Consider the following 25,858-nt stretch of genomic DNA (forward strand, 5'->3'; position numbering starts at 1 on the left):
TATTCATGCTAGAATTGTATTAACCGGAAACATAATACATGTGTGAATACATAGACAAACAGAGTGTCACTAGTATGCCTCTACTAGACTAGCTTGTTAATCAAAGATGGTTATGTTTCCTAACCATGGACAAAGAGTTGTCATTTGATTAACAGGATCACATCATTAGTTGAATGATCTGATTGACATGACCCATTCCATTAGCTTAGCACCCGATCGTTTAGTATGTTGCTATTGCTTTCTTCATGACTTATACATGTTCCTATGACTATGAGATTATGCAACTCCCGTTTGCCAGAGGAACACTTTGTGTGCTACCAAACGTCACAATGTAACTGGGTGATTATAAAGGAGCTCTACAGGTGTCTCCAAAGGTACATGTTGGGTTGGCGTATTTCGAGATTAGGATTTGTCACTCCGATTGTCGGAGAGGTATCTCTGGGCCCTCTCGGTAACGCACATCACTTAAGCCTTGCAAGCATTGCAACTAATGAGTTAGTTGCGGGATGATGTATTACAGAATGAGTAAAGAGACTTGCCGGTAACGAGATTGAACTAGGTATGGGATACCGACGATCGAATCTCGGGCAAGTAACATACCGATGACAAAGGGAACAACGTATGTTGTTATGCGGTCTGACCGATAAAAGATCTTCGTAGAATATGTAGGAGCCAATATGAGCATCCAGGTTCCGCTATTGGTTATTGACCGGAGACGTGTCTCGGTCATGTCTACATTGTTCTTGAACCCGTAGGGTCCGCACGCTTAAGGTTACGATGACAGTTATATTATAAGTTTATGCATTTTGATGTATCGAAGGTTGTTCGGAGTCCCGGATGTGATCACGGACATGACGAGGAGTCTCGAAATGGTAGAGACATAAAGATTGATATATTGGAAGCCTATGTTTGGATATCGGAAGTGTTCCGGGTGAAATCGGGATTTTACCGGAGTACCGGGAGGTTACCGGAACCCCCCGGGAGCTATATGGGCCTAAGTGGGCCTTAGTGGAAAAGAGAAGGGGCAGCCCAAGATGGGCCGCGCACCCCTCCCCTCCGTTGGTCCGAATAGGACAAGGAGAGGGGGCCGGCCCCCCTCTCTCTTTTCCCCCCTCCGCGAATCCTATTCCAACTAGGATTGGGGGGGGGATCCTACTCCCAGAGGGAGTAGGACTCCTCCTGGCGCGCCTCTCCTAGGCCGGCCGCACCCCCCCTTGAGCCTTTATATACGGAGGTAGGGGCACCCCAGAGAAACACAAGTTGATCCACGTGATCATATTCTTAGCCGTGTGCGGTGCCCCCTTCCACCATAGTCCTCGATAATATTGTAGCGGTGCTTAGGCGAAGCTCTGCTGCAGTAGTACATCAAGATCGTCACCACGCCGTCGTGCTGACGGAACTCTTCCCCGACACTTTGTTGGATCGGAGTCCGGGGATCGTCATCGAGCTGAACGTGTGCTAGAACTCGGAGGTGCCGTAGTTTCGGTGCTTGATCAGTTGGGCCGTGGAGACGTACGACTACATCAACCAAACGCTTCCGTTGTCGATCTACAAAGGTACGTAGATCACACTCTCCCCCTCTCGTTGCTATGCATCACTATGATCTTGCGTGAGCGTAGGAATTTTTTTGAAATTACTACGAAACCCATCACATGCTCCTCGATGATCTCATCGGATGAACCACGATGTCGAGGATTCAATCAATCCGTATACAATTCCCTTTGTCAATCGGTACGTTACTTGCCCGAGACTCGATCGTCGGTATCCCAATACCTCGTTCAATCTCGTTACCGGCAAGTCACTTTACTCGTACCATAATGCATGATCCCGTGATCAACCACTTGGTCACATTGAGCTCATTATGATGATGCATTACCGAGTGGGCCCAGAGATACCTCTCCGTCATACGGAGTGACAAATCCCAGTCTCGATTCGTGCCAACCCAACAAACACTTTCGGAGATACCTGTAGTGTACCTTTATAGTCACCCAGTTACGTTGTGACGTTTGGCACACCCAAGGCATTCCTACGGTATCCGGGAGTGGCACAATCTCATTGTCTAAGGAAATGATACTTGACATTCGGAAAAGCTACATCAAACGAACTACACGATCTTTGAGCTATGCTTAGGATTGGGTCTTGTCCATCACATCATTCTCCTAATGATGTGATCCCGTTATCAATGACATCCAATGTCCATAGTCAGGAAACCATGACTATCTTTTGATCAACGAGCTAGTCAACTAGAGTCTCACTAGGGACGTGTTGTGGTCTATGTATTCACACATGTATTACGATTTTCGGATAACACAATTATAGCATGAACAATAGACAATTATCATGAACAAAGAAATATAATAATAACCATTTTATTATTGCCTCTATGGCATATTTCCAACATCCTTTCCCAGTGATAGTAGGGGCAGCAAGGCACGTATTGTATTGTTTCCATCGAGGATAACAAGATGGGTTTTTTATCATATTGCATGAATTTATCCCTCTACATCATGTCATCTTGCTTAAGGCGTTACTCTGTTTTCTTGAACTTAATACTCTAGATGCATGTTGTATAGCAGTCGATGAGTGGAGTAATAGTAGTAGATACAGGCAGGAGTCGGTCTACTTGTCTCGGACGTGATGCCTATATACATGATCATACCTAGATATTCTCATAACTATGCTCAATTCTGTCAATTGGTCAACAGTAATTCGTTCACCCACCGTAAAATACTTATGCTCTTGAGAGAAGCCACTAGTGAAATCTATGGCCCCCGGGTCTATCTTCATCATATCAATCTTACAACACTTAGTTATTTCCTTTGCTTTTTACTTTGCTTTTATTTTACTTTGCATCTTTATCACAACAATACCAAAAATGTTATCTATCATATCTATCAGATCTCACTCTCGTAAGTGACCGTGAAGGGATTGACAACCACTTATCGTGTTGGTTGCGAGGAGTTATTTGCTTTGTGCAGCTACGAGGGACTCGCGCGTAGCCTCCTACTGGATTGATACCTTATTTCTCAAAAGCTGAGGGAAATACTTACGCTACTTTGCTGCATCATCCTTTCCTCTTCAAGAAAATCCAACGCAGTGCTCAAGAGGTAGCAAGAAGAATTTCTGGCGCCGTTGCCGGGGAGGCTTACGCAAGGTCAAGTCAAGATTTGATTTCCCGTCAACGAGCCATTTCTGGCGCCGTTGCCAGGGAGTCTACGCAAAAGTCAACATACCAAGTTCCCATCACAATCCCTTATCTCCCGCATTACATTATTTGCCATTTGCCTCTCGTTTTCCTCTCCCCCACTTCACGCTTGCCGTTTTATTCGCCTTATTCTTTTCGCCCCTTTCGCTTTCTTGTCGTCATGGCTAGTCTTATATCTTCTCCATTGTCTCCCGAGAATGAAGTTCTAAATTTTAAGCAAAGGGAGGGAGAAGATCTAAAAGATGCTTGGTATAGAATTTGCAATGCTCAAAATAGATCTACCAGGAAGCAATCTACTTCAGTTCTTCTCCGCAATTTTTATGTAGGTGCTAATCCTTGGTATAGATATATCCTTGATACCATTACGGGAGGGAATTTCTTGGGTAGCCACACTTTTGACTCTTATAATGCTATGATAGATTTATTTGGCTCACCACCTCTTTTGGTTAATGGGACTATGTTAACTTTGGAGCATGTAATGCAAAGACTTGAAATTATTGAAAGTAAAGTTGCTACCGTTGAGTTAATTGAAAATCTAGATAAAAAGATCCACAATCAAATTACCCAATATGGATCTAAGGTAGGAGTAACTTTGAAAAATATTAAGGAGAAGGAACCCATAGTTAATGAGAGAATAAATCAAGATTCCACTAGAATCGATAAACTTGAGGGTATCATTAAGAACTTGGGAACCGCTTTTTCTTTCGTAAAGAATACTCCAAGTCCTCCTACTAAAATTACCAAGCTTATGTATGTTCCTAAAAATAAGGGTGAATCCTCTAGTAAGGAAACTACGGATCTTAAATCTATAAGTATTCATCCCAATCTTTTTGCTATCATTAAGGAACAATTTGCTACGAATGAATTTTTAGATTTTGTGCCTAAAAGTTTGATAATTACTAAAAAAAAATTCTAAGGAAGATAGATGTCTCATTGAAGAATTGCCTACCAAAGATGGCAATACCTAGATCTATCCTTGCTTTTATGCCTAGCTAGGGGCGTTAAACGATAGCGCTTGTTGGGAGGCAACCCAATTTTATTTTTAGTTTTTTGCTTTTTCTTCTGTTTAGGAATAAATCTTTGATCTAGCCTCTGGTTAGATGTGTTTTTAAGTTTTAATTAGTGTTTGTGCCAAGTTAAACCTATAGGATCTTCTTGGATGATAGTTATTTGATCTTGCTGTAATTTCCAGAAACTTTCTGTTCACGAAAAAAATTGTTAAAAATCACCAGAACGTGATAAAATAGTGATTCCAATTTCTTCTGATAAATAAACAAATTTTCTAGGTCGTCCTATTTTGGTAGATGTTTTGGAGTTCCAGAAGTTTGCGTTAGTTACAGATTACTACAGACTGTTCTGTTTTTGACAGATTCTGTTTTTCGTGTGTTGTTTGCTTATTTTGATGAATCTATGGCTAGTAAAATAGTTTATAAATCATAGAGAAGTTGGAATACAGTAGGTTTAACACCAATATAAATAAAGAATGAGTTCATTACAGTACCTTGAAGTGGTCTTTTGTTTTCTTTCGCTAACGGAGCTCACGAGATTTTTGTTGAGTTTTGTGTTGTGAAGTTTTCAAGTTTTGGGTGAAATCATTTGATGGATTATGGAACAAGGAGTGGCAAGAGCCTAAGCTTGGGGATGCCCATGGCACCCCCAAGATAATCTTAGGACACCAAAAAGTCAAATCTTGGGGATGCCCCGGAAGGCATCCCCTCTTACGTCTACTTCCATCGATAACTTTACTTGGAGCTATATTTTTATTCACCACATGATATATATTTTGCTTGGAGCGTCTTGTATGATTTGAGTCTTTATTTGTTAGTTTGACACAATCATCCTTGCTGTACACACCTTTTGAGAGAGCCATACATGATTTGGAATTTGTTAGAATACTCTTTGTGCTTCACTTATATCTTTTTGAGCTATATAGTTTTGCTCTAGTGCTTCACTTATATCTTTTAGAGCATGGTGGTGGATTTGTTTTGTAGAAACTATTGATCTCTCATACTTCACTTAGATTATTTTGAGAGTCTTAAATAGCATGGTAATTTGCTTAAAAATCTAATATGCTTGGTATTCAAGATTTGTAAAACTTTCTTTTGAGTGCGTTGAATACTAAGAAAACTTTGATGCTTGATAATTGTTTTGAGATATGCAGATGGTGATATTAGAGTCATGCTAGTTGAGTAGTTGTGAATTTGAGAAATACTTGTGTTAAAGTTTGTGATTCCCGTAGCATGCACGTATGGTGAACCGTTACGTGATGAAGTCGGAGCATGATGCGAGCTTGTGGGTGGAGGTGGCATAGGAGTTAGGAAAACATAGACACCCAAAAACGCAAAGATGATCATAGGTTGGATGGGTGCCATGCAACAGAAAATAGGGAGTGTGGGATGCAATGGCACGAGAGGGACGCCGGTTAAGTAAGTATGTGGCCGTGTGCAAAGCTTCGACCCAAAAGGGAGGAGTGAGATTGGCTTGCATGAGGAGGGTGCGAACGATGTCGTTGGTGGTGCGAATGAGACGCTCGGCCTTACCGTTTTGGGGAGAGGTGTGAGGGCAGGAGAAGCGGTAGGTGATGCCGTTGGAGGAAAAGAACGATCGTAGGGATGCGTTGATGAATTCGCCGCCGTTGTCACATTGCATGCTTTTGATGATCACATGGAATTACGTGTAGACGAATGTGAATAAACGTTGGATAACGGTGGACGTGTCGGATTTGTGATGCAAGGGAAAAGTCCATGAGTTACGTGTAGACGAATGTGAATAAACGTTGGATAACGGTGGACGTGTCGGATTTGTGATGCAAGGGAAAAGTCCATGAGTAATGTCTGTAATCATCTAGCACAACGAGATAGTATTGAAAACCCGAAAAGCTTACAACCGGCGAGGTCCATAAATCACAATGGATTAAATCAAAAGGAGGAAAAGTTCTACTGGTAGATGAAGGAAAGGGGAGGCGGGGTTGCTGTCCTAATTGACAAGCACTACAAGGAGTGTGTGGCTCTTTATTACATTCAATAAGAAAATTATGGGTGATGGCAGAGAAGCTTTGAGCGCCGGGATGCCCAAGTCGACGGTGCCACACGTCCGCGGAAGCAGCAAGAAAGGTTGTCGCCCGCGCCAGAGTGTTGCCAAGGAAGGGGTAGAGATCACCGGTGCTAGCGGAGATCATGAGAACCTTCCGGGTGCATAGGTCCTTCACAAGAAAACCACAAGGAAAAAATTTAACAGAGCAAGAGTTGTCAGTAGTGAACTTGCGAACGGAGATAAGGCTAGTAACAACAGTGGGGGAGACAAGAATATCGGTGAGACAAAAATCGTGAGGGGGGAGAGTGGTGAAACCGGTGGCCGTGACGGGAAGATGTTGCCCATTGCCGAGAAGAATAGAAGAAGGTACATGCTTTAAAGAAGAACGAGACGTGGTCAAGGTACCTTGGTTGCCGGTGACGTGCGAGGAGGCACCACTGTCCATATACCACTCGGGGGTAGGATTGGCGGGGAAGCCGGAGTTGCTGTAGGCGGCGTTCAACATGGCGAGGTGCTCCCACGAGGGTTGCTGGGGTGGGTAGTGCGGCGGTGGAGGCGTCGGCTGGTACATGGTGTAGGCATGAGCATGAGCGCCCAGACGGGGCCCAAGGACGCCGGCGACATTGGGAGGGACCCAACCAGAGCGCGGCGGTGGGAGGGCCATGCCATACGGGGCGAAATACCCGGTGAACGGCGAGAACATGGGCGCCGGTTGGCCGCGCCCAGAGGAGTCACCGCGCCCACGGCCGCGACCACGTCCGCGTCCGCGACCACGGTCACCGCGACCGCGATCAGAGGACGGCTGCTGGGGAGGAGGGGCCTGGGCGCGGGCGGAGGGCAGCCTTTCGAAGGAGGAGCTGCCCGGGCCGCGATCAGCAGAGCCACGTGGGACGGTGCCAGATCTGCTGGTGGAGCCGCGGTCTCCGCCGGAAAGAGCGAAGGCGGAGGCGCTCTCTTCGGCGGCGCGTTGCGCCTGGGACTCCTCAGCCAGGACCACCCGTGAGAGGACGGTGTCGAACGGGAGGCCCTGGTGGTCACCAAGGACAACTCAGATGGTGTCAAGCCGCTTGTCGAGGCCGTGGAGAAACTGGGTGGTGAGGTCGATTTCCGTGACGGCGTGGTTGATGTCCGCGAGGCCGTCGGTGAGGAGCTTCATGCGGCGCGCATACTTGGCCACGGGGAGGTCACCCTGCTTGAGATTACGATACTGCCGGTTGAGGATCATGAACCGGGCAGCTCGATTGGCGAGAAAGAAATCGCGGATCTTCTTCCAGAGGGCGTAGGTGGTGGTGGCGCCGACGACGTGGTCGACCATGGGATCCGCAAGAGTAGCGTAGATCCAAAGGGCGACATGGGCATCAAGCTCGTGGTAGGAGGCATTGGCATTGGGAGGGAGCGGGTGCTCGATGAGGAAGAGAATGCCATAGCGAACCAGGACCATGAGGAAGAAGGACTTCCATTTGTGATAGTTGTGGTCCGCGGGATTGAGGAGGAACTTGATGTGGTTGGTTATGTGGTCTTGGAAGATGGGGTGGCGGGGAGCAGGGGGTGGCGGCGCCGGTGGAGCCGAGGTGAAGATGGGGGCGAATTGTGATGCAGAGGAGCCGGTGGTGCCGTGGAAGAGGGAGGGGCTGGTGCCGAAGACGAAGGGCGGCGAGGTCGCCATGGAGGAAGCCGAGGCGCTGGGGGCGGCAGGCGCCGTGGAGGAGAGAGAGGGCGGCGAGGTGCCGGAGGTGAGGACGGCGGAGGAGGGGGAGTCGTCCGCGGCCATAGACCTGGATATCTGATACCAAGTTGGAAACTATCTTCCTTGATTGATTGATTGATTACCGGTGTTACAAATTACAACATATATACAAAGAGAGACTGCCCAACGTTCCTACAATGGTGGCACGCAGGCCAGACGTGGCTAGACTCAGTCTTACATTAGTTAGAGAGTACATGCGGAAATACATATGCTAGTCCACTCCACTCCTCGTCCGACAGCGGGACAACCATAGACGACGCCAAAGACTACAAACGCCACTCCATAGACCCCAAGGGAAAGCGACCGGCGAGGAAGTAGTGAAGTCCGGCGCGCCCTCCTCTACATTTTATTCTATCGTAGGATGAGCTTTTGTGAATATGTTATGCTATGTCCGGTTAAACTTGCCATGTCCAATCGTTTGTGAACCTCATATGCTATGTCCGGTGGTAAATTCAACTTTATATGTCCAATCTATGATCTATTTCAAATTATCTACGTGCTTTTGATCACGTTGCATGGGGTTGCATTGCATGATTTTGGGTGTTTAGATATGAGGGGAACGGCTGTAGATGTGGCCAAATGGGGGGTGACCAGGCGCTATCCGTGGACCCGTCCGTGGATATATGTGAGATCAAAGTTAAGACATTCTGGTTGTAGATATATCACGATACTGATGCGCAAATGCTAGGAGCCTAGGAATATCTGTCGAGGTCGGCCTCCACAAAACAACAACGACGTGCAGATGATGCTGGCAGAAAGTTGGCGTTCTCTCGTGATGCTGGCAGATGACCCTGGGCCCTCGCACATCGCGGAAAAAGGGGACCCATATTAGAAGATGGAACCCACCGATAAAAGGCAGGAGAGCAAGCACTCTACTCGTCTTGGATTCAGTCCCCTACCAAATACCCAAACCAAGTTCCTCCAGTCCAGAGTCACCACCTTCTTAAATAACAGAAACCTAGAAACATTCAGAAGATGTCGACCTCCAAGCAAGATCAAGACGGAGAGAGAGGAGAGAAGCCATGAGGTATTAGGCGAACTGACCAAGGTCCAAGGGAGTGAAGCTAACAAGAGGAGCCCCTGCAAGCTGCAAATGACCACCATCGAGTAAATCTGCAGCAGCCAGCTCCTGGCCAGCAAGGTGAATCCACACTTCCATCTCTCTCAACCACAGGAAACGCACATGTATATTTTTATGCCATTTCTTAGCACTATTATCAACTGTAACTAAGAACGAATCAGTTGACCAATAGGAGCAGTGGCAAGAACAGTCAACATGAAAGATGGCAGTAGATAACACTGTTGGGTAATGGAAATATAATAGGGAAAGCACATGAGTTCGCACCAACCTGCAGTGGATACCGGAGCAGCGAACGGCCGTGTACTCTAGTTCCTATGCGCGATCCAGCAGCGTAGCTGCGACCACGGCCGGCTCAAAGAAGGAGGCGAAGGAGAGCTAGCAGACCAGCAATCCAAAAGTAAGAGCCCAAAATCAGAGCATTAGGGCTTTAATCGACGGAGAAATTAGGGGAATAGCATGCATCAAGCTCGAGCCTTGCTCGGCAGACGGCACTAGCTCTACTTTGGGAGGGCGGCCTGAACAGAGGGGGTTGAGGAAGAAACGAAGACTGTCGATGCGTGTGTTCTCTGTTCTAATAGAACAGCACGTGATAGCTAGCTCGGTTCAGGTAAGTAGATAAAAGACTCGTCCATATAACCCCCGGGGTTAAGTCCAAAACCAATTACTTAACCCCTAACCTTCACAATACCATTTAAACGCCCCCTAAACCTGATTAGGGCATGTACAACGATGTACGATCAGCTGTCTAGAATGGGTTATAGCTAGGATTTTAGATGACGTGGAGGAGAGAGAAAGAGCTCGTCGGTAGAGTTAACAACGATCTGTAGTGCTTGAAAATTGCTCACTACGGACGGCGGCGGCCTTTCTAACAATAATGTTAAACATACAAAGAATTATACGCAATTACACGTTGACTAGGATTTTTTTTCATCTACTAACCAATCATAAACTTGTCCCCCCTGATTTTCAGAGGGGTGGGCCGCTTTCCCACCTATTGACCAATCAAATTAACCCTTTTTGTAAAAACTTATAACTCGTTTGTACGTGTAGCATTACTCGCCTTTCTAGTGTTGTATGTCTGCAAAAACGGCAACTGTCCCTTTTGTAGACAGTAATAGCGGTGGGGTCGGCCGGAGATGGATGAGATGCTTTGTAGACTAATTAACATATTTTCCTAATTTTAGGGTGTTACATATATTAAGAAAGGACGGTCTATTATATGAGGTGTTTTTCCCAATGTCTACTGGTGATGTAGAGGATTGCTACAGACAACACGCGTCTCAACTAATGTACATACCCTTAGACTAGTCACATTGAAAGTAATTTCAGCAGCAACATCGAGTCCAATTCAGCAAATTTGCTTGTGTGGCAATGAATTAATGAGTTTCAGTAACTTAGCTAGTTACTGTAACATCACATGTCCCAATGCAATATGAATCTATAACCTAATAAATGAACATACATGACACCACACTTATGTTAGTACCCATTATGAAAATAGTAACATGGTATAGGGATATGTGTATGTTACCAGTATATGTTACTCTCCATTGTGGCTAGTATTAGAGTGGAGGCTGTTTGCCTGCGTGGCATGGGAGGCTGCTAGGTTGGCTAGGTTGATGGCGCGAAAGGAACTGGCGCTGTAACTTTCTCTAGCTGTTGATTTCGTCTGGCGCCGGAGGGGACCTCCTCGCCTGTTCCCCATCCTGGCCGCTTCCTCCTGATACAGCACGTGCCCCGTCCACTGCATCCACCTCCACTCCTCGGGGCTCTACCAGATTTATTCGAACCATCTCATGGAGACCAAGGACAATGAGGTTGTCACCAGCATCGAAGAGGAGATGGGGTTGAAGGCAGCAATAGACACTGCCACACCGTTGAGGCCACTACCATCTGGCTGAAGAGCAGCGGATGCTCAAGGCGGTTGCCGGTGCTTGCGTCGTCGCGGTCGAGCGGGGGAGGATGCTGAAGGCAGCAATGAACGCTTCCGTCGTCCAGGCCGTTGCTTGGATGTTGTTCCCGTCGTTATGGATATATCTTTGGATTCCTCCAATAACGGTCACGAGCCATGTTATGCCATTCAATTAATTACATCATATTTAAATTATAATCTTAGTTTATCTCGCATTTGGACCATATCTATATTTAGTTAGATGTTGTATCATTGCAAGCATTTGAACCTTGTCTATGCTATGTTTATATTTGAATTTCAGTCTGGCAGTTTAGAAATGATGCATTTTAAATGTTGTTAAATTGTATGATGTCAAAACATAGTCAGTGTGAAATTGGAGATGAAACGTAGTCCATATATCCATACGAGAAACAGGGGAGGAAAATTGTAAAGGGTGCAGTTTCTAGAGAATCTGAAAAACGGCAGGGCTCCTAAAAGTTTAAAATTGTTTTAATGGGCCCTTTAAAACTGTATTTAGTAGAGTTGCTCTTTGTGCTCTCCTTTCCTTAATTTCAGTCCAATAGTGCTTATTCTGTAACTTCATTGATGGATATATCCATGTCAGTTGAGATGTTCTGTTCTACTCTTTTTGCTATTGTAGCCGCTCAAATGAGGAGGTTCGGTCCTGTTGAGAACGTGCTCCGTGCTACTATAAATCTCGGTATGATCAAAGTCTTGTTCAACCGTGATGCTTCTCTATATTTTGGTTTCCATTGTCAAGCATTTTCTTTCGTGCTTCTGAAAATGTGGCTACACACCAGCCTCTTTTATCAATTGATGCTCGCAACCTACACTCTCAAGTCAAATGTATGGTGATAAAAGCCAGGACGGGCAAAAATTGTTCATCGTGTATTTAAAAGATCAACTATTGAAAATGGTCATCGTGTTTTGAAAAAAGTTCGTCGCTCATTCAAAACTATTGTTCATCCTTCTTTAAAAAGTTCATCATTTTTCAGAGAAGGTTCATCTTTCATTTAAAACTGTTCAGTGAGTATTTCAAAAAATGTTCAGCGAAAAATTCAAAAATGTTCATTGTGTGTTTAAAAAATGTTCTTCATGTATTTAAAAAATATATTAATTGTGTATCATGGAATTTCCTTCTCCTCTTAGTTTTCCTTTTTTAAATTTTCTTTCATTTTTTTTCTTTTTCACATTGTGTTTAAAAATGTTTGCAGTGTCTAAAATTGTTGGCCACATATTTCACGTATTCTGAAAATGGACATCCTGTTTTATTAAAATTCAGTGTATTTAGAAAATGTTTAACATACATAAGAAATGTACATTGTGTTTTTAGAAAATGCTCGGTAAATATGCGGTTGCGCACGACCAATGTACATGCAGTTGCGTGCGGTCTGCAGGCGTGCGAGTGCAGTTGGGCCCGACCGACGGGCATGTAACTATAATTGTGTGCTATCGGTGTGCATGCAACTGTAGTTGCGCATCCGGACGTGCAACTCAGGTTGCCGTGACCGGCTGACATGCAAATGTATTGACATGGGAAAAGACAAAACTAAAAGCTGCAAAACATATAAAAACATAAAATCAATCAAACAGATACAAAATAAGCAAATAAAAACTAAAAGGACACGAGATGAGCATGGATCTCCATGTAAGGTCTGGTTGCTTCATCGACTGAGATTTAACTAGTCAAGTTTGATTGAAATTTAGCAAAAAAGGCATTGACTGAAATTAACCAAGTCTAAGTCAGTTGAGATTTAGCAAAACTGATAATTAGAATGTCCCTCGTTGCTTCATCTATTCAAACACAGAACACCCGGTTACTTATTTCTTGGCGTTTAGGCTAGCCCATGTGCCACCATGTCCTCCTCTGTGTTTGCTGGTAGCAGTTGTCACTTGTTATACACACAGCATGAGCTGGCCCTGCTGACTGGCCCCCGACCCTCGGTCCAACATAGTCGAGACCACATATCCACACAACATGATCCGAGTTAACAATCAAACAGTTGCATATTTTTGTGATAAAAGAGTAGTGATGTGAGCTCGAGTAACATATATGTACGGTACATAATTTAATCTCAATTACTTAAAAGAACTAAGATTTACTCGTCCATGTCATCTAGATTCTATACAAAGAGTTGCATTGAATGTAAGAACGTGTGAAAGCAATGAGGTTGATTATAGAACTTCCATTTTTTATAGAATCTGACTCTACATCTAGCAGTATCTACAGTTAGTAAACTTCGGCTGCGTGTGCTATTCATCTGGTAAAAAATATTAGAGGTCTCTTGAGAATGCATGTGAGATTAATATTTCGTTGTCACACTGACTATTATATTCGGCACTTCCGCTTCCGTACAACCCCGTAAACACATCAACGAAGGAGATCTGTTGACACCCCTTTAATAAAGGGCTATAAAATTAAAGACAGCCCCGAAAAACTGCGCCATGGGCCGGCCCATTAGTGAGTGTATCCTGTAGCTGGGTATCGAAAATCAAAAAACAACGCAGGCTACTAGAGTAACATATATGTACGGTACATAATTTAATCTCGATTACTTAAAAGAACTAAGATTTACTCGTCCATGTCATCTAGATTCTATACAAAGAGTTGCATTGAATGTAAGAACGTGTGAAAGCCAATGAGGTTGATTATAGAACTTCCATTTTTTATAGAATCTGACTCTACATCTAGCAGTATCTACAGTTAGTAAACTTCGGCTGCGTGTGCTATTCATCTGGTAAAAAATATTAGAGGTCTCTTGAGAATGCATGTGAGATTAATATTTCGTTGTCACACTGACTATTATATTCGGCACTTCCGCTTCCGTACAACCCCGTAAACACATCAACGAAGGAGATCTGTTGACACCCCTTTAATAAAGGGCTATAAAATTAAAGACAGCCCCGAAAAACTGCGCCATGGGCCGGCCCATTAGTGAGTGTATCCTGTAGCTGGGTATCGAAAATCAAAAAACAACGCAGGCTACTAGAGTAACATATATGTACGGTACATAATTTAATCTCGATTACTTAAAAGAACTAAGATTTACTCGTCCATGTCATCTAGATTCTATACAAAGAGTTGCATTGAATGTAAGAACGTGTGAAAGCAATGAGGTTGATTATAGAACTTCCATTTTTTATAGAATCTGACTCTACATCTAGCAGTATCTACAGTTAGTAAACTTCGGCTGCGTGTGCTATTCATCTGGTAAAAAATATTAGAGGTCTCTTGAGAATGCATGTGAGATTAATATTTCGTTGTCACACTGACTATTATATTCGGCACTTCCGCTTCCGTACAACCCCGTAAACACATCAACGAAGGAGATCTGTTGACACCCCTTTAATAAAGGGCTATAAAATTAAAGACAGCCCCGAAAAACTGCGCCATGGGCCGGCCCATTAGTGAGTGTATCCTGTAGCTGGGTATCGAAAATCAAAAAACAACGCAGGCTACTAGAGTAACATATATGTACGGTACATAATTTAATCTCGATTACTTAAAAGAACTAAGATTTACTCGTCCATGTCATCTAGATTCTATACAAAGAGTTGCATTGAATGTAAGAACGTGTGAAAGCAATGAGGTTGATTATAGAACTTCCATTTTTTATAGAATCTGACTCTACATCTAGCAGTATCTACAGTTAGTAAACTTCGGCTGCGTGTGCTATTCATCTGCTAAAAAATATTAGAGGTCTCTTGAGAATGCATGTGAGATTAATATTTCATTGTCACACTGACTATTATATTCGGCACTTCCGCTTCCGTACAACCCCGTAAACACATCAACGAAGGAGATCTGTTGACACCCCTTTAATAAAGGGCTATAAAATTAAAGACAGCCCCGAAAAACTGCGCCATGGGCCGGCCCATTAGTGAGTGTATCCTGTAGCGAGGTATCGAAAATCAAAAAACAACGCAGGCTACTAGAGATCGAACCCATAAACTTGACCGCTGGTGAACACGACGCTAGCCACTGGGACAAACTAAACTTGGTGGCACGCATGCGGCGCCATATAACATCAAATAGAATTGATGTACTGTAAATTGGTTGTTTTTTCTCGGACGAATTTTGCGGAAACCGGTCAAAACGGATTTTCCGTTACCCCCGAGAAAATACGCTACCGGAAAATTTTGTTTATAAAATATTTGAATTTGATCTGTCCAAATGATCATATAATATACCTATGCAAACTATTACTGTTCAGATGATTTGGCGTATTTGCTGTTTGTGCCAGTAAAGGCCACCAGGGTAAGGATCTAGCTCCTACTATTGCACATTAATTTTTAGTAGATTTTTTCCATCCGGTGGGCTATTCGCGTTTAAATAAAAGCAAACGGAAATGGGCGACCGCAAGGACTCGATCCCAGCAAGTCCATGGAAGATGTGTCGCGTACTGACAAACACAAACATTTTTTTTCAAATTTTCGAGCATTGAAACTACAAACCTTTTTTCAAATTACAAACATTTTCTGAATACATGTTTTTATTTTGTAGGGCATAAGCTATTTTTTGTTCTCTATTATTTGGTTCTTCTTCTCTTTTTCGTTAATTCATTTTTCTTCTTCTTGAACTTTATTCTTCTTTTTGGAACCTGTTCAAACATTTGAAATTTTGTTTAGAATACCAGATCCTTTTTTCAAAATATAGTTTACAATTATAAAATATGCTATGGAATTTCACAACATGTCCAGTTTTGAATTTTTAGTTCACAAATTTTGGAAATGCTTGCATTTAATTTAAAAAATGATGAATTTAAGTGAAATTACATGGTTTACAATTTTCATCAATTGTTGGGACTTTTTTACAATTTTGGAAAAAGTGTTCAAGTTTGTAATTTTTTCATATACAATTTGAAATTTCAAAATTTTCAACAAATTTCAATAAATGGTTGCGACATAAGAAAATCTTCATATTGATTGATAATGACAAAACTGTAACAGAAGCAATCAATTAGGAAAAACAACATGCTTAGGGAGGCCTTGTGTGGCACACTCTTTTCAAATGGTGTTTTTGGGGATTATGGATAAATGTGCCCAACTTCTTGAAGCGGACTACCAAAGACATATGAGTCATTCATGTCAGGTATTAATAAGTTCCAACACGTTTACATGCATGTTGCGACACTTATGGCCATTTATCAGCCCTTATCACCAAGAAAACTCCCGAAAATGCAAAACTTGTCAAAAATCCAAACAACTTGGCATGATGCATTGTTGGTCATAGAAGCTGGTGGAAAGCATTTGGACCATTTGACGGTCGTCGAAAAAACATGCTTTCAAATGAACCCGAAAACCCTTCATTTAATATCGTCTGTTTTTGGACATCTTAAAATGACCCAACTTTTTGCAAGAAGGTGGGATGCCCACGGTAGGCAAGCATGCAAGGTTGAACGACTTTCATCACTGCATGCAAGTTGCGACACATCCGGTCATTTATCGGTCTTTTCTAACTGAGAAAACTTCGAAAAATGCAAAAAATGTCGAAAACCAAATCAACTTGACATGATGCCTTGAATTGGTCATACAAGGACATGAAACAATTGGGTTCATTTCAAGGATGTCGAGAAACAAGCATGCTCTCACAAAGAATCTTCTAGGCCTACTCAACCACCCTCCGTTGAACATGGTCTTGTTTTGGACATTCTTCAAATGTTCCTAAATTTTGCCAGCAGGTGTTTACACCCGTGGTAGGCACCTATGCCATGTTTGAACGAATTCTGACACCGTTTGTAAGTTGTGTCACGTTCGGCCATTTATCCGTGAATTTTCATCAAGAAAACTCTATAAAATGCAAGAACTATAGAAAACTCAAACAACTTGCCATGGTGAGTTGAATTGGTCATATAATCTCGTGGAGAATATGTTTTTTTAATCATTTAATAAATATTTGAAGGAAAAAGAAATTTAAAATCAATTTAAAATAGTTAATTAAAGGTGCTATTTTGGTATTCCAAACAATATTGTTTTTTAAGATTCCAAAAATAATAATGAAGTTCCAAAAAAGTTTAACGAAGAAAAGAGAAGGAAAACAAAAAAAGTAGAAAATCAGAGAATAAGAGAATAAGAGAAGAAAAAAGAAAAAATTGTAGAAAGGCAGCAAAAAAATTCAGATTGCCGCTGTTTCGTATAAGGCGAGCAGCCGAGAGACGTGTTTGGGCTGGCCATTTCTGCAGATAGCGTCACACTATGAAAACTGTTTGGGCCGGCCATTTCTTCAGATTGTTTCTGAAAACTGTTCACACTATGAAAAAATGTCCTGTTTTCATACTTTCTCAAAACTAGTTCTTTTTGGGAATTTCAAAAACTGATCGCTCTTTTGAAAAAAAATCGAAATTTCGGAAATGTTCCTTTTAACAGGCTTTGTTCTCTAAATTCCAATTTTTTTGAATTTTTCAGAAAATGTTCAGGGTCTAAAAAATATGTCAAAAAAGGCACTTTTATTAAAAATAATGAGTTTTGAAAGTTTTTAGAGTGGTTCAAACAACTGTCGGATTTTGAGACATTACTTGCGTTGTTAAGATTTTTCACAATTTCCAAGAAAAGAGAAAGAGATCCAAAAACTGCCCAGATTCTGTATAGTAGGAGTAGTTTTTAACGGGCGCGCTCAGTTTTTGTCATCAAAGTTTCTCACGTGTACTGGTTCGCCACCATCCTTTCTGGGCTAGAGGTGCAGAGTTCGAATCATTGTGTGGTCGCTTTTTATTCCTCTACACACATTAGATGGAATTTCCTATTGGCCACTCATTGCGGCAAAATGCCACCGCTTCGCACAGGGAACGACGGAGCGACGCTGCTTGGGCAGGCCCACTTACGTAGATACGTTAGGAACTGCCCAATCCGGTTTTGTGAACCTTCTAGAAGGTTCCCTGAACCGGGTTTTCGTTTCTTTTATCAGTTTTCCGGTTTTTCACTTTTCTGTTTCTTTTTTTTCTGTTTCTTTTCCTTTTCCTTTCTTTTTCTTTTTTCTTTTTTTGTTTCTTTTTCAACACAAGTTCGCACTTCTACAAAATGTTTAGGATTTTCTGAAAAAGCAAAGAAATGTTCCTATTTTTTCAAAAAATGTTCTTATTTTCTAAAATTTGTTTCATAATTTCTAGAAATACATGAAAGTTTCAAAAAATGTTCGTGTTCTGCAAATTGTTTTCAAATTTTCAAAAATTATGATGTTTTCTGTTTTTTTCATAAATTCAATAAATGTTCGGAAATTTATAAAATGTTCGTGTTTTTTAAACGGTTCAGAATATTAAAATATGTTCCTGTTTTCAAATGATGTTTGGCAATATCAAAAATTGTTCATGCTTCTGAAAAACTGTTCAACAATTCAAGAAATGTTACCAATACAGAAAACTATTCAGAATATTAAAAATTGTCTCACAAATCCAAATATTGTTCGTGTTTTCGAAAAATGCTCTGAAATTTCAAAAAAAGATCATGCTTTAAAAAAATTATTTAACAATTCAAAACATGGACACATTTTCAAATTTTGTTCTCAAAATTCGATAATTGTTCGAGCTTTTAAAAAAATGTTCGGGAATTTCAAAATATCTTTGCGCTTTACAAACATTGTTCCCATTATTCAATTTTTTGTTCTCAAAAGTCAATAAATGTTTGCTATTTCAGTAAATGTTCAAGAATTCCAAAAATTGTTTTGTCGAAATATGTTCACGCTTTTATTTTATTTTTTGGAATTTGTCCGAGTTTTTCAAAATTTGGTCTTCTTTATTAAAGCTTTGTGCGTTGCTACAAAAAATAACAATTTCCGAGGAAAGTTCGAACAATATCATAAAAGCTGTCCGGGTTCTGCCTTGGTGTTAGTTTTTATACCGCCACGCTCCCATTTTTTCGCAAGCACTTGTTAGGTCAACTGGTTAGTCGCTCTGCGACCGTAGGAGGAGGTGCTGAGTTCGAATCCTAGTGACAGAGAAGACTCTGCGCGCATGTGTCCTTTTTTTTAAAAACATCAGTGCGCTCACTACAGCGCCCTCTATTTGGGCCGGCCAGTCGGGGGGGTCCGTGCGTGCGTCGCTTCGCTGTTTGACGCAAAATGCGTCGAGTAGGAGCTCCCACATTAGATCGCTGACGCGTACTCTTGTCATGCGGTCTCTACTACGGAAACCTTCATGGGCCGGCCCAGTCCTAGTGACAGAGAAGACTCTGCGCGCATGTGTCCTTTTTTTTAAAAACATCAGTGCGCTCACTACAGCGCCCTCTATTTGGGCCGGCCAGTCGGGGGGGTCCGTGCGTGCGTCGCTTCGCTGTTTGACGCAAAATGCGTCGAGTAGGAGCTCCCACATTAGATCGCTGACGCGTACTCTTGTCATGCGGTCTCTACTACGGAAACCTTCATGGGCCGGCCCAGTCCTAGTGACAGAGAAGACTCTGCGCGCATGTGTCCTTTTTTTAAAATGTCATGCGGTCTCTACTACGGAAACCTTCATGGGCCGGCCCAGTCCTAGTGACAGAGAAGACTCTGCGCGCATGTGTCCTTTTTTTTAAAAACATCAGTGCGCTCACTACAGCGCCCTCTATTTGGGCCGGCCAGTCGGGGGGGGGGTCCGTGCGTGCGTCGCTTCGCTGTTTGACGCAAAATGCGTCGAGTAGGAGCTCCCACATTAGATCGCTGACGCGTACTCTTGTCATGCGGTCTCTACTACGGAAACCTTCATGGGCCGGCCCAGTCCTAGTGACAGAGAAGACTCTGCGCGCATGTGTCCTTTTTTTTAAAAACATCAGTGCGCTCACTACAGCGCCCTCTATTTGGGCCGGCCAGTCGGGGGGGGGTCCGTGCGTGCGTCGCTTCGCTGTTTGACGCAAAATGCGTCGAGTAGGAGCTCCCACATTAGATCGCTGACGCGTACTCTTGTCATGCGGTCTCTACTACGGAAACCTTCATGGGCCGGCCCAGTCCTAGTGACAGAGAAGACTCTGCGCGCATGTGTCCTTTTTTTAAAATGTCATGCGGTCTCTACTACGGAAACCTTCATGGGCCGGCCCAGTCCTAGTGACAGAGAAGACTCTGCGCGCATGTGTCCTTTTTTTTAAAAACATCAGTGCGCTCACTACAGCGCCCTCTATTTGGGCCGGCCAGTCGGGGGGGTCCGTGCGTGCGTCGCTTCGCTGTTTGACGCAAAATGCGTCGAGTAGGAGCTCCCACATTAGATCGCTGACGCGTACTCTTGTCATGCGGTCTCTACTACGGAAACCTTCATGGGCCGGCCCAGTCCTAGTGACAGAGAAGACTCTGCGCGCATGTGTCCTTTTTTTAAAATGTCATGCGGTCTCTACTACGGAAACCTTCATGGGCCGGCCCAGTCCTAGTGACAGAGAAGACTCTGCGCGCATGTGTCCTTTTTTTTAAAAACATCAGTGCGCTCACTACAGCGCCCTCTATTTGGGCCGGCCAGTCGGGGGGGTCCGTGCGTGCGTCGCTTCGCTGTTTGACGCAAAATGCGTCGAGTAGGAGCTCCCACATTAGATCGCTGACGCGTACAAATGTCATGCGGTCTCTACTACGGAAACCTTCATGGGCCGGCCCAGTCCTAGTGACAGAGAAGACTCTGCGCGCATGTGTCCTTTTTTTTAAAAACATCAGTGCGCTCACTACAGCGCCCTCTATTTGGGCCGGCCAGTCGGGGGGGTCCGTGCGTGCGTCGCTTCGCTGTTTGACGCAAAATGCGTCGAGTAGGAGCTCCCACATTAGATCGCTGACGCGTACTCTTGTCATGCGGTCTCTACTACGGAAACCTTCATGGGCCGGCCCAGTCCTAGTGACAGAGAAGACTCTACGCGCATGTGTCCTTTTTTTAAAATGTCATGCGGTCTCTACTACGGAAACCTTCATGGGCCGGCCCAGTCCTAGTGACAGAGAAGACTCTGCGCGCATGTGTCCTTTTTTTTAAAAACATCAGTGCGCTCACTACAGCGCCCTCTATTTGGGCCGGCCAGTCGGGGGGGGTCCGTGCGTGCGTCGCTTCGCTGTTTGACGCAAAATGCGTCGAGTAGGAGCTCCCACATTAGATCGCTGACGCGTACTCTTGTCATGCGGTCTCTACTACGGAAACCTTCATGGGCCGGCCCAGTCCGGGGGTACGTAGGGCATCATACATACAAGGTAGGAATACCATGTGAAAAGTCTATACTGCCCTTTTATATGTTTTATTGGGACTTTAAATTCATGCAGGTGCCCAAGTCAAGACAGGAAACAGTACTATGGAACCAACGAAAACGCCAAGCTTGTGGACAAAATTTAGGAAATGTTTGAAGTGCTTGCAAAATTTCATCACAGAATCACATTCGTAGAAGTCCTGGCAAAATCAAATAAAATCAGAGCTCAAAAATGTTCGAACGTACCATTTTCAGAGCATTGTCTTTTTTTTGCGACGAATTCCAAAAATGTGATTTCATGATGAAACTTTGCAGACACACTAGAAATTCCTTAGTGTTTGCGATAAAATATTTCATAATGTTTTGAACTTTTCTACCATTTTTTGAACTTACAGTTCATCAAGGAGCATATGAGTATGCGAGCAGATACTTCGCGTGATCTGTAACTTATATTTAATGGAATTTTCTAGTAGGGACTCGCCTACTGTTCAGCTGTCAAAAAAAGAATGCATGCTATACGGACGTCTCTATTTTTTCTGTCACAGTGAATTTTCCTATTATATAGGCATGATATTGTGTTATAATTGGAGCATAATTGCACAGGAGCCAATACTACGGAATCAACGAAAGGACCAAGTTATTGGACAAGAATATGGAATGAACAGGACGTTCAGATAATGGTACTCATCAGCCTTGTACTGCAACTCTTCATGCTATTCGCCGGTAACACCCGGCGGTGGTTCAGAACCGGTTGGCTGAGGTTCTTGGTGTGGTTGGCTTATTTGGCGGCATTCCCTGTTGCCGCCTCTGCCATTGGCCTCTTCTCCCAGTACGAGGACAAGTACAAACTAAGAAGCCTCGAGTCATTTGAGCATCTTCAAACCCTGACGTTGCCCTTCCTCTGGCCACCTTTTCTCCTTCTTCACCTCGGAGGCCCGGACGGTATCACCGCATTCTCCATTGAGGACAACAATTTATGGACGAGGCAATTGATAAACCTCATGTTCCAACTTGGTCTAGCCCTGTATGTATTTTGGAAGTCGTTCGACTTACTTGACTCTCAGTTGATAATAGTAGCGGTGCCCCTATTTGTTGCTGGGATAATCAAGTACTGGGAGAGGATATGGGCGCTCAAGAAAGGAAGCCGAGACAGCCTTGATTGCCGCATGAAGAATGAAGATCCAAGTCCCCCAGCTCAAGCTCAATCTGGTGATGTCGTGGCATCTTGTGCTCTTAACTCGGCGCTTAGCGGCAGAGGACTGCTTGTTGGACGGACACTGTTACAGCTGGGAAGTAGGGCTGAGATTGAGGTGCTGAGTATTTTTCCAGCCACCGAGTCAACAAAAAGGAAGCTCAAGATCATACTGACGGAGCTCGGTATGATATACGATATGCTATACACCAAAACCATGGTACTGCATAGCCGCACCGGCATCATGCTCCGGTGCATCGCCCTGGTAGCCATGACGGTCGCACATGTGCTCTTTTTGACAAATCAACATATGAATGTCGAAAAAGGAAGAAACCTTGTCATCACCTATGACTTGTTCTTAATGTCCTACTGTATGGAAGCTCTTTCTATCTTGGTGGCGATAGACTCACCCTGGACAAGGGCACGCTTCAACCTGGGAACATTTTGTCTTACTCAACTCATATTATGTTGTTTTACTCAAGTCTTGTCAATGTCAAATACGTACATGGGTCAATTCAACCTTGCAGACTATTCCATGTCCAAGAAATCCACGTCAAAGTTCATCTCCGAGGTCTACGAAGCATTGGGTTTGGAGAAGCACTGGAGAAACTTTTGGCATATCAAGCACGTGGAGGACAAGGTGATTGTCCTCTATATCGTGGGATTGTTCGGCACTGAGCCAAATCATTCTGAGGGGAGATCCCGGCAGTTAAATCTTGGCCAGGAGCTGAAAGATTTGCTAAATCTACCCTTTGAGCATACTATTTTCCGTCTACATATATGGACTGAGTTGCATTTAAGCACATACTCATTGGGAGGGGGTGGCGTTGTTGGCGAGATGTCATTACTTGTGGCAGAATGCTGGAAGCTATCAAATTACCTCATGTACCTTATGTCAGTTTGCCCTTCAATGTTGCCGGTAAGCAGTGTTGCTCGAGATTTTGAGCCCCTCTTCTCGGAATGGGTCAGAGACAATCATAACAACTTGACAAAGGCAGAAGTGTTAGAGAAATATGCAAATACTGTACTGGTAGGCAGCTCTCCCTTCAGAGACACACCTGCTTCCGTGGAAACCCTCAAGGATTTGAAGGAGGTGTGGGCGAGGCTGCTCATCTATGCAGCCGGTAAGTGCCCCTTTGAGGAGCATGCGCGGCAACTCGGCAACGGAGGAGTGGAGCTTCTCACCGTGATTGGGTACCTCATGATGCATCAGCAGCTTGGCGATGTGGGAGAGAAGGTCGAGCTCTCACCGTCCGGTTTTCTTCCTGTACCACCACAACCAGCGTCCTTAACAGGTCATATGAGAGTCAGGCCAAGCGTCCACTTGCCAGTGCCAGCATCACTCCAGCTCCAGCCGCTCTACGCCTTTGAATTCGTCTACGATGATCACCGGTTGCCGACGTCCGTCAAGCCCCTCTCGTTGTCATTACTTGGGCCGGGGGAGCCCGACAACCCCGAGCCAAGTGCGGCAACCCAAGTTACCCCGGACCAGAGTACATCGCAACCGGTAACTATTTTACCATATACTGTACCACTTGTATAATGCTCATATATAAATTTCCTTGTGCATAATGCTGATACCCTGTCCCTGTGGTGCAGAGTACCTCTGGTGGAACAAATGTGGCACTGGAGATAGAGGAATTAGCTGGTGGGCACCAATAGACAGATGCCCAGTCGTGGATCTCTCTCTGCCTGGGGTCCAAGTCCAGCCATCATAGGAGGGACAAATCCCAATGGCTTCATCTTCATCCATATCTGAACCAGCTGTCTCTTCATCCTCTCCGGCAGTTTATTCCAACGGCGTGTATGCAACAAACGTTTCTGCTCGATTACTTTAATTGTTATATTTGCCTGTAATGCGCTGTTCGATGAACTTTGTGTTGTGTAAGCTGCGGCTGTGTCAGGCAGCTCAGCTAGCGTGGTTTGTATCTTCTTTTCTAAAACGAAGCGTGGTTGTATTTTATTGAGTCACATGACTATATATGCATTCGCTTGTTTGGACTCAAAAATATACGTACCTGGATAGTGCTTGCTTTCCTGATTCATACTGCCGTCGTGAACACGTAGCTTCGGAATTCGTTTACTGGAGAGATCACTGACACGACACCAAGACAGAGAACAAGAGAGAACAGATTGCTGATGTGTATGGTTTTTTTTTCTCTGTAAAAGATCCAACGGCAACGAAAAGAGCATCTAAATAATAGTGGAGCTGAACTTTGAAAAGCAATCCTTCCTTCAGCAACAAAGTAAAACAACGAAATGGGGAATTTCTTTCTGCCTACGTCCAGTCCGAGCTAGCTACCACGCTGACACTGGATGCCCGAACTAACGTGAAGCTGGCCCTGGGGGAGTGCAGGGACCTGACCAAGAACTATTGTGTCATGGACCCGGCTGTACCTGGCACTACCGTGACGAAGAAAACCTCAAGGCAGACTAAACTGAAGAAGTTTCAGAACAAGCGCAGACGAGATCAAAAAGGGAAAGGCGCGGAGCAACACGCTACACTGGCAACGATTGGGTCAAGAGTGCTGCATTGCTATATGTATGTCACCCTGGGTTTATTTACTGGGAAGTTACCTTTTGGTCACGGACGGTACGAACTGGACTGAATCTCCTTTACCCTGTTCTTCAGTCTGTTGTTCCTCTGTAGTTCATCCCTTGTTTCCCTCTTGTTCCTTTCTTGTCCTCAAGCCTGTAACTGAACACCATCAAACTCTAGTGCTTAAGTGAATTACTTGTGTGATATATGATCGTGGTTCAGACAAAAAATGTCACGGTTGTTTCTCAACACGCAAATTCGAGTCGCAGTGTCCTAGAGCCAGCTAGTAGATCGACAGGACCAGTCGCGACGGTTAGCTACCTGGTAATCTATTTGGTGACGAGGATATCTCTGAGGTGAATTCATCACTATGGACTAGTACGATGCTGAAGCTGTCGGGGCTGCAGCGAGGGTCTCGAGCTATATGGACGGGCACGAACGAGCGGGTGAATCATGCTTCTATGGCGGTACCTCCTTCGGCCTTTCGGAGTTTTGTGTCATTTTCTGGTTAGCATCACACTCCGTTGATCTGTTCACAGGATCGTCTGAAAAATAGAAGGCCATGTAAGTTCCCTCCCTGCTTCTTCCTGCCACCACGACCAACCACGTTTTAAACTGCACCTTAGACTGATTCCTCTATTTACAAATATGGAAGTTTAAAAAAAAGTTTGCCGTTTTACTAACCGTCCGGCAAACTTTTACTACCTTGCAAAAATAGAGTGACTGATGCAGTTTCAACTCCAACACGTGTAAGGCTGAATTTGTAGAACTATGTGCTGCTGAGTTTGGGAGTTGTACATAGCGTGCTGTAGTGTGATTCCACATATGCAGAGGGTTTCCTGACAAAAACTCAGCACCAAATCATTGGTGCAAGTTCGAATTGTTTTTCGGCGCGGGTTGCCCAAGCTGATCAACACGGGAGCGGCCGTGGCCAACTACCTGACAAAACTAAGATTATTATCATCGACCCAGCGCCAAGAGCAACTGCACCCAGTCAAAAACTAATGCTAGCTTCTTGTCATCTGACTCATACATC

The 25,858-nt window shown here is 43.9% G+C and overlaps 1 protein-coding gene across 1 annotated transcript; it reads left to right on the forward strand.

The window, feature by feature from the left end:
- Window positions 1-23,001: 23,001 nt before the first annotated feature.
- LOC125534484 lies at window positions 23,002-24,292 on the forward strand. Its single transcript, XM_048697695.1, has 2 exons — window positions 23,002-23,790; window positions 23,883-24,292. The coding sequence occupies exons 1-2, from the start codon at window positions 23,122-23,124 to the stop codon at window positions 23,943-23,945; spliced, it is 732 nt and encodes a 243-aa protein (XP_048553652.1). The 5' UTR covers window positions 23,002-23,121; the 3' UTR covers window positions 23,946-24,292.
- The last annotated feature ends 1,566 nt before the right edge of the window (window positions 24,293-25,858 follow it).

This window comes from Triticum urartu, chromosome 2 (genome assembly GCF_003073215.2).
Source record: "Triticum urartu cultivar G1812 chromosome 2, Tu2.1, whole genome shotgun sequence".
NCBI classification, from domain to species: Eukaryota; Viridiplantae; Streptophyta; class Magnoliopsida; order Poales; family Poaceae; genus Triticum; species Triticum urartu.

What these genes read in the sequence shown, in the direction of transcription:
- LOC125534484 (XM_048697695.1), top strand. Translation starts at nt 23,122, where the DNA reads ATGTCATTACTTGTGGCAGAATGCTGGAAGCTATCAAATTACCTCATG. An exon ending in ACCAGAGTACATCGCAACCG is followed by an intron (nt 23,791 to 23,882) that starts GTAACTATTTTA and finishes CCTGTGGTGCAG; the next exon opens with AGTACCTCTGGTGGAACAAA.